This window comes from Canis lupus, chromosome 38 (assembly GCF_048164855.1).
Source record: "Canis lupus baileyi chromosome 38, mCanLup2.hap1, whole genome shotgun sequence".
In the NCBI taxonomy this organism is placed as follows: Eukaryota; Metazoa; Chordata; class Mammalia; order Carnivora; family Canidae; genus Canis; species Canis lupus.
In genome coordinates, this window is record NC_132875.1 from 22,839,062 (window position 1) to 22,845,885 (window position 6,824).

General features: G+C 52.9%; 1 protein-coding gene across 1 annotated transcript in view; it reads right to left on the reverse strand.

Annotated features, from left to right (window-relative positions):
• Positions 1-3,835: 3,835 nt before the first annotated feature.
• Positions 3,836-6,824, reverse strand: part of MDM4 (MDM4 regulator of p53) — a 66,263-nt gene continuing 63,274 nt past the window's right edge. The window contains exon 12 of the mRNA XM_072814477.1: positions 3,836-4,253. Coding sequence (XP_072670578.1) covers positions 4,112-4,253 — 142 coding nt within the window. The 3' untranslated portion in view covers positions 3,836-4,111. The remainder of the gene's footprint in view (positions 4,254-6,824) is intronic.

Sequence of the window (6,824 nt, forward strand, 5' to 3'; positions counted from 1 at the left end):
AAGAACAGTACATACATGCGGGTGGGTGTCCAGCTACACGCTTAATCTGTACAAGAGACCACCCTTCCCCGAGAGCTGAGACAAATCAAAGCTCCCTCCCTGGAGCACTGGCTCTCCAGGGGAGCTGGAAGCAGAAAAGGGTTTGGAAAACCATAGAAAGTAGATGAGGAAAGAGGAGAGTTGGGAGTAGGAGAGCGGATGGGGAGTACAGGCCAAGGAGAGCCCAGGTTTCAGGCCATACTTGGTGTCTCTCCTCATCCCTGGCCTCAGGGACAAGATGACCTGTGTCCTCAGCTCTGGGTCATTGCAGCAAGGCCCCTGCCTCCATGCACCTGACTCAACCGAAAATCCCTGCTGTGACTTCCCTCCAGCTCTGCTCCCAGTAACTTACAGCCCTCACCTGTCACTCACCTTCTCCTTTGGGCCTCTCCACCTCTGCAACTGCTGCACGCTCCACCTGGAGTGTCCTTGGACTGTGCTTCTGTCACTTGCATTCAAAACAGTCTAACAGAAGAGAATGCTCATCTAAGAGGGCAGAATAGATAGTTAAGTATGTGGGCTTTCGAGGCAAATTGCCCAGATTCAAGTCTCTGTCACCATATGCTGTGTGACACCCGGCAAATCATTTTTCTCTGTGCCTCAGTTTATTCACTTGTCAAATTGTATCGTAACAATGCCTATTTCATGGGGTTGTTGTTAATGAGCTACTATGAGTAAATATCCGATTAGAAGAGCACACTGTGTAAGCACAGGCCATTATCACTGCCATGACCGCATCCCACTGGACCAGCTGGCCGGGGCTCCTTTCCAAAGTGGTGGTATGTGCTCTCATTCAGCCAGGCCGCGCCTGGTTCCCCAACCTGGGAACATTCCCTTGTGCACGGACCTCCAGGCTATGCCTGAGTGGGGGCATGGGGAACCACGATGGGGGAGGAGTTCACTGGGAGAGGAGTTTGGAGGGAGCAAGTGAGGAGAGTCAGGGAATGAGGGAGTAAGCACTTCGGAACCCTTGGATGCCCTTGTGTCCTCAGTGCATACCCAGGAAGGGAGGCCTGCGGGCTCTGCAGAGGGCAGGGCTGAGCTCTGGGCCCAGCACTCCTTGCAGGAGACCACCTCTAGCCCTCTGAATGTGGGCTTCCCACACTCACAGCACCTGGCTTCCTCCAATAAGGTCTGAAGCCAAATATCCCTTGCCACTAAAAGATCAATTTCTTCCCAAAGCTCCTGTTTGGCCTCGTGGGGAATTAATAAATTCTTCTTTCAAGGGCAGCTCCGGTGGCACAGCGGTTTGGCGCCCCTGCAGCCTGGGGTGTCATCCTGGAGACCTAGGATCGAGTCCCACGTCGGGCTCCCTGCATGGAGCCTGCTTCTCTTCCTCTGCCTGTGTCTCTGACTCTCTCTGTGTGTCTATGAATAAATAAATAAAATCTTTTAAAAAAAATTCTTCTTTCAAGAACTCAGAATCCCGGCCTTATTTTGAAAACAGAGCATTAGTCTCCCATCCTTTACCTTATAAAGCTTCCTTGACTGGAGCAAAAAGCATTTTTGATGCGCCCTGTTGAGGAAGGGAGGGGGGCGGCAGGGGGCATAGGGACAGATGTGCTGTTACAGCATCAGAGAGTGAACGGCATACAGCCTTACAGTGTGCTGCTTTTCCAGTAAACTTACCCAAACAACCCCTCTCTCCTGTCTGGTACTCAGTAAATATTTGCTGAATGGATGACTGTGAACAGCATGTGATCTGTCTTTCCGACTCTGATAGGTCATAACGTCCATGCAGCCAAACCAGCATTCGAGCTAGTTGACATGGAGTCTTTGTTTCAGAACCCCCAGCCAAGGTGAAAATAGTGTTTGGAAAGAAGTGAGATTGTCCATTTGGGACCATCTGCTTTCTCTGGTAGGGGAGGGTCTACTTGGTGTGGTGCTGGGGTGGAGGGTAGGTTCCCCCTTCTCTGTCTGCAGGTCTCCGGTTCCCACACAAATCAGGGTTAGGCTGCTTTCCTGTGTGGAACTGCACTGAGACCCCACAGGCAGCCCCGGTGAATGACTGCCTGACTGCCTGACTGCCGTGTGGGGATTCATGCCTTTCCTGCTGAGCCCAGAAATGTGCAGGGAGGGAGCGGAGATGCCTGCAGGATAGATTCTGGCTTCAGCTAGGCCCCACTTTACTCACCACAGACACGTAAGTCTCTCCCTACTGCTGTGATTGGTCTGTCTGTCGTGGGTTTTGAATTCTGCAGGGGAACCCCATGTAGACCCTGGTCACTCCCTGTACACCAAGCATGCTGAGAGATTCTAGGGATGATAATTTCTGAGTAAATTACCCAAGTGCAGAAGGGTCCACCATGGGAGCTGGGTGCACATGGAGCAGGGACAGGAGGTGGGAATAAGTGCATTAATCACAAAGTAATCAGTGGATGACAGGGGGCCCTGGAGCCCCTGGGTCAGCCCAGCCAGACTCAGTGGAGGGAACGGTCACACTTGCCAGGGAACTCCCATCCATCACCAAGACACCCACTTACCTGACTTCCGTGTGTCCACGCCTCCTGTATTCCAGCTTGGCACAGACGCTGTCCTGGCCTGACTCAGGGTCCTTGATCCATAGCATCAAGGGCCATCCCAGCATCCTCATGCCCGGCCACACCTGGCAGGGGCCATGGTGTCTCCTCGGCCCAGCACACTGCAAAGGAGGAGCTCTGTCTGGTTAACCTTCAGAAAACTATTTACTGGGTTGGCCAGCTCCTGAGGCCTGCACATTTCGCTGTCTTCCCCAGTTTTCAAGGTCCAAGGAGAGAGAGATTAAGTGCTCGCCACTCTCCCACCAACCTACTTGTCTGACCCTCCCTGGCATCTTCCTTCTCCTGTCAAATCTATCCACCTCCCTCCACCCGCCTCAATCCCCGCTGAACACAGAGGCCCCTGCTGGAAGGAGCTCCCAGGTCACCCGCCCCTGCTCTTCTCTGGCTGCGCTCTAACCCTTGGATCAATTTGTTTCTGACATTATTTTCATTGCAAGTGTGCTGTGTCTTCCAGGTCATTTCCATTTTAATGGGAACAATGTTTTGACCCACGTGTGACACTCAGCAGTGGATTTCAGCAGCGGCGATGGGTGTGGGGGAGGGAAAAGTGTCTTGACCAGATGGACCACTCCATGGCCCAAATCCATAGCTCTGGATTCAGACCCTAGACTTAAATCCTAACACAACCTTGGGCAAATCATTCAACCTCTCCTAGCTCTTCATCAAGAGCAGGAATAAATGCATCCAGTTCACGGATGTGAGGAGAGGATTTTATACATATATATTTTAAGATCCTGGTTACAAGGTTGAAACCACCTGCCCTAGCATGGGAAGGTGGTGCTTCCAGCACTGGAAAGAGGAAGAGGGGGAGGAAAATCAAGCTGTCCTCAGCAGCAGAACCCCAGCAGGGCAGGTGGGTTTTTTAAAAGATTTTTTTATTCATTTATTTGACAGCGCGCGAGAGAGAACAAGAGGGGGAAGAGGAGAAGCAGACTCTCCACTGAACAAGAAGCCCAACGTGGGGCTCAATCCCAGGACCCTGAAACCTTGACCTGAGCTAAAGGCAGACATGTAAATGACTGAGCCCCCCAGGTGCCCCTCAGGGCAGGTGATTTTAAAGGCACCTGGCCCTGAATATGCACAGTTGTACCTGGGTACCGCATCCCTCTGGAATCCCACCATTATAGCCATTCCTCTGGGTAAAGCATTATTTTCTCCCCCCAGGGCCCTCTTTGGACACATGAAAATCCTTGGGGAGTCAAGGTCACTAATACTGTAACATGAGAAGTTTAATCAGAAGATTTTGTTTATTTTATTTGTGAAAACACAGGGTGCCCTGGGGCTCAGAAACCCAGAAGAAGGCAAGGTGCATGCTGTCCGTGACCCCATTCCAACCCACCGGCCGAGGTAGCCACCAGCCATGGACAACTGTTTTAAAGATCAAATCAAGACCCTTGTGCAAATGTAGAAATAACGCATGTCAGTGATTCCGTTCCATTCAGCAATTCACGAGGGACCTAGTAAGACGTCACAAGTGCTCAGGGAATCCAGACAAGCCATCAGGAAGGCTGCACTTGGGCAGCCCGGGTGGCTCAGCGGTTTGGTGCTGCCTTCAGCCCAGGGCCTGATCCTGGAGACCCGGGATCGAGTCCCACGTCGGGCTCCCTGCATGGAGCCTGCTTCTCCCTCTGCCTGTGTCTCTGCCTCTCTCTCTCTCTCTCTCTCTCTCTGTCTCTATGAATAAATAAATAAAAAATGTTTAAAAAAAAAAAAAGAAGAAGAAGAAGGCGGCACTTAATTCACTGAATAGACCCGAACTGGTCAGTGTCTGCGGGGCAGTGATCAGATGCATTTCTGCTGGATACGATTTGTATCTCTATGGGCAAAATCATTTGCATTCCTAGTGGTTTTCTACAGTTTTGCTCAAAGACAAAGGAGACAAAGATCATCCAGAGGGAGACCAGACAGCCAATAATAATCTTTTCTGCCCATTTCAAAGTCTCTCACAACTTTTCCTAGCCTGACGATTATCTTCCTTTCACAACAAAGCACGAAAGACAGAAATGGGTGCAGACAGCGGGAGGGGAGCACTACCCAGCAGCGCCAGTCCTCTGTGAGGTGGACGAAGTCTGTGACAATGACGATGACAACGATGACGCGTCCGGGATGAGGTTAGAGAAACAAGAATAAGGCATCCTCTCCCCGTGAAGTTCTAGGATGCCTTTCAAGAGACTGTCTTTATCGCAGATTACATCCTTCATACATATATGGCATTCACATGTCCTTTCCTTTCTGAACACGTAGTGGTCACACACTAGTAACTGGTACTATTACTAGTTGTTTTTAAAATATACTCGTTTGAGGAGATAAAGGTTAGCAACCCTATGGGTAAGCCCCCATCTTATAAACATAAATATGGCTTTTGTTGTTCTGTGTCTTTAAATTTTTTATTTTATTCATCTGTGATAGCCAAATGTCTAGAAACACCGATCCCATTGACAATTCTGAAATTTTGTTACAGGTAAAGTGGCTAGAGGGGAAATCCTGCACACCACTGCCCAGGCCCCCCCACCCGGCACCAGCCAAGCTGAGTTCTCCTGGTCCTGGGGGAGGACAGGCAGCCAACCTGGACAGGGCTTCCACATATGAGGCTGCAGTGAGCAGGGAGAAGTAAAGGAGACTAAGGGGTGGACTCCTGGGGATGCCAGAGGGAGGCTGAGGCAGAAATTCCCTCGGCTGGGGCAGCTCGCAGATGCACTGTGCACATTACGCTGCATGGCTCGTCAGCAGCCGTCACCTCCACCATCCTCCCCGGCTGTAGCACCGAAGCTTCTGGGGCTCATTAAAACGTGGTCTGGGCGGGCATGGGGGCTGGGGCCACCCCCTCCCTTCCTGAGAGCTGCCCCCGGCCCCTGGGGCAGGGATGTAGGCAAAGCCCTGAAGGAGACGCTTGCGGACGGACGTGAGAAGCCGCAGGCTGATTAGCTCTGGGGAAGCGGAACAGACGCTTCTAGCGTGTTCGCTACTACCACGTGCAGCCTGGCTTTTTGCCTCCTGCACAGGAGCGTGGTGGGCAAGGCCCTGCAGCCTCCCGGCCCCACCGCCGTGCTGCCAAGGCGCCGCTTTTAAAGGCACAGCACCGCCCCCAGAGGGCAAGACCCTCGCCCGGGTAGGGAGAGCGGTAGGGAGAGCGGGGCGCTGGAGGCCGGAGTCGCCTTCGGACCCGCGGGACCCCGTCGTGACCCTAAGAGGAAGGCACTGCGGTCCGACAGGAGCTCTGGGCGCCGGCGCTCAGCGTGGGAGACTGCTGCCCCGAGTGCTGCTTTCTGCTGGATTAACGGGAAGGAAAATGAGCAGAGAAGGAGACAGCAGACACAGCTCCCGGTGCCGTCTAAGGAAAAGTGCGTTCACACTTAAACTCGGTGTAGCCGGACAGCGCAGTTGGAAAACTGGCTGTTTAGCTCTTGCCGTTGGCGTCAGGGTCCCACTGACTGAGAGGGCAGAAGGGCAGCTCCGTCTGTGAAGTGCAGGTACCGGACCTGGGCGGAGGGCCTCCAGGGAGCAGAGACCCTGGGGAGGAGTCTTCCTCGCTCCTCCCATCACGGGGAACACAGGACCAAACTGAGAAGCCATGGCCAGGGCCTCCGCTGCTCGCACCTTAGGCGCTGGTCAGGCTCTAGGGTTTTCATGTTCCCAGCTCTGCCTTCAAGGCAACAACCTAGAGTCCCAGAATCTCAGATGCAGAGGGACCGAATATTGCACAGCAGTCCCACCTCCGCTGCCCTGTGTCCTCAGGGAACGCTCCCAGTCCTCTGCCCAGACTGCCCTGCCTTCTGCAGTGAGGAGCGGGGAGGAGAGTGCCTGCACCCCTTCTGTCACCCGCACGGTGGGTGTACACTGTGGCACTTTACATGGGAATGGCCTGACCCGCAGGTCACAGACTCCCCAAATTCATCTGCAGGAATTCTTTTTCTTGGCCTAACTAATGTGAAAAACCGGTTTTTAGGGGCTTCTCCGTTAAGCATCTGCCTTCAGCTCAGGTCATGATCTCAGGGTCCCGGGATGGAGTCCCGCATCAGGTTCCCTGCTCAGCAGGGAGTCTGCTTCTCCCTCTCCTCTGCCCCTCCCGCCCCCACTTGTGCTCACTCTCTCTCGCTGTCTCTCACATAAATAAATAAAATCTTTGAAACAAAAACAATAGAGGGATTTCCTATAAAAATCTGGTCTGGTGGAGTCTCTGGAAAGGCTGGGAGCCATGAGCCCACATTACCACATGAAAAGACCCTTTATGTAGGCATGACTCTC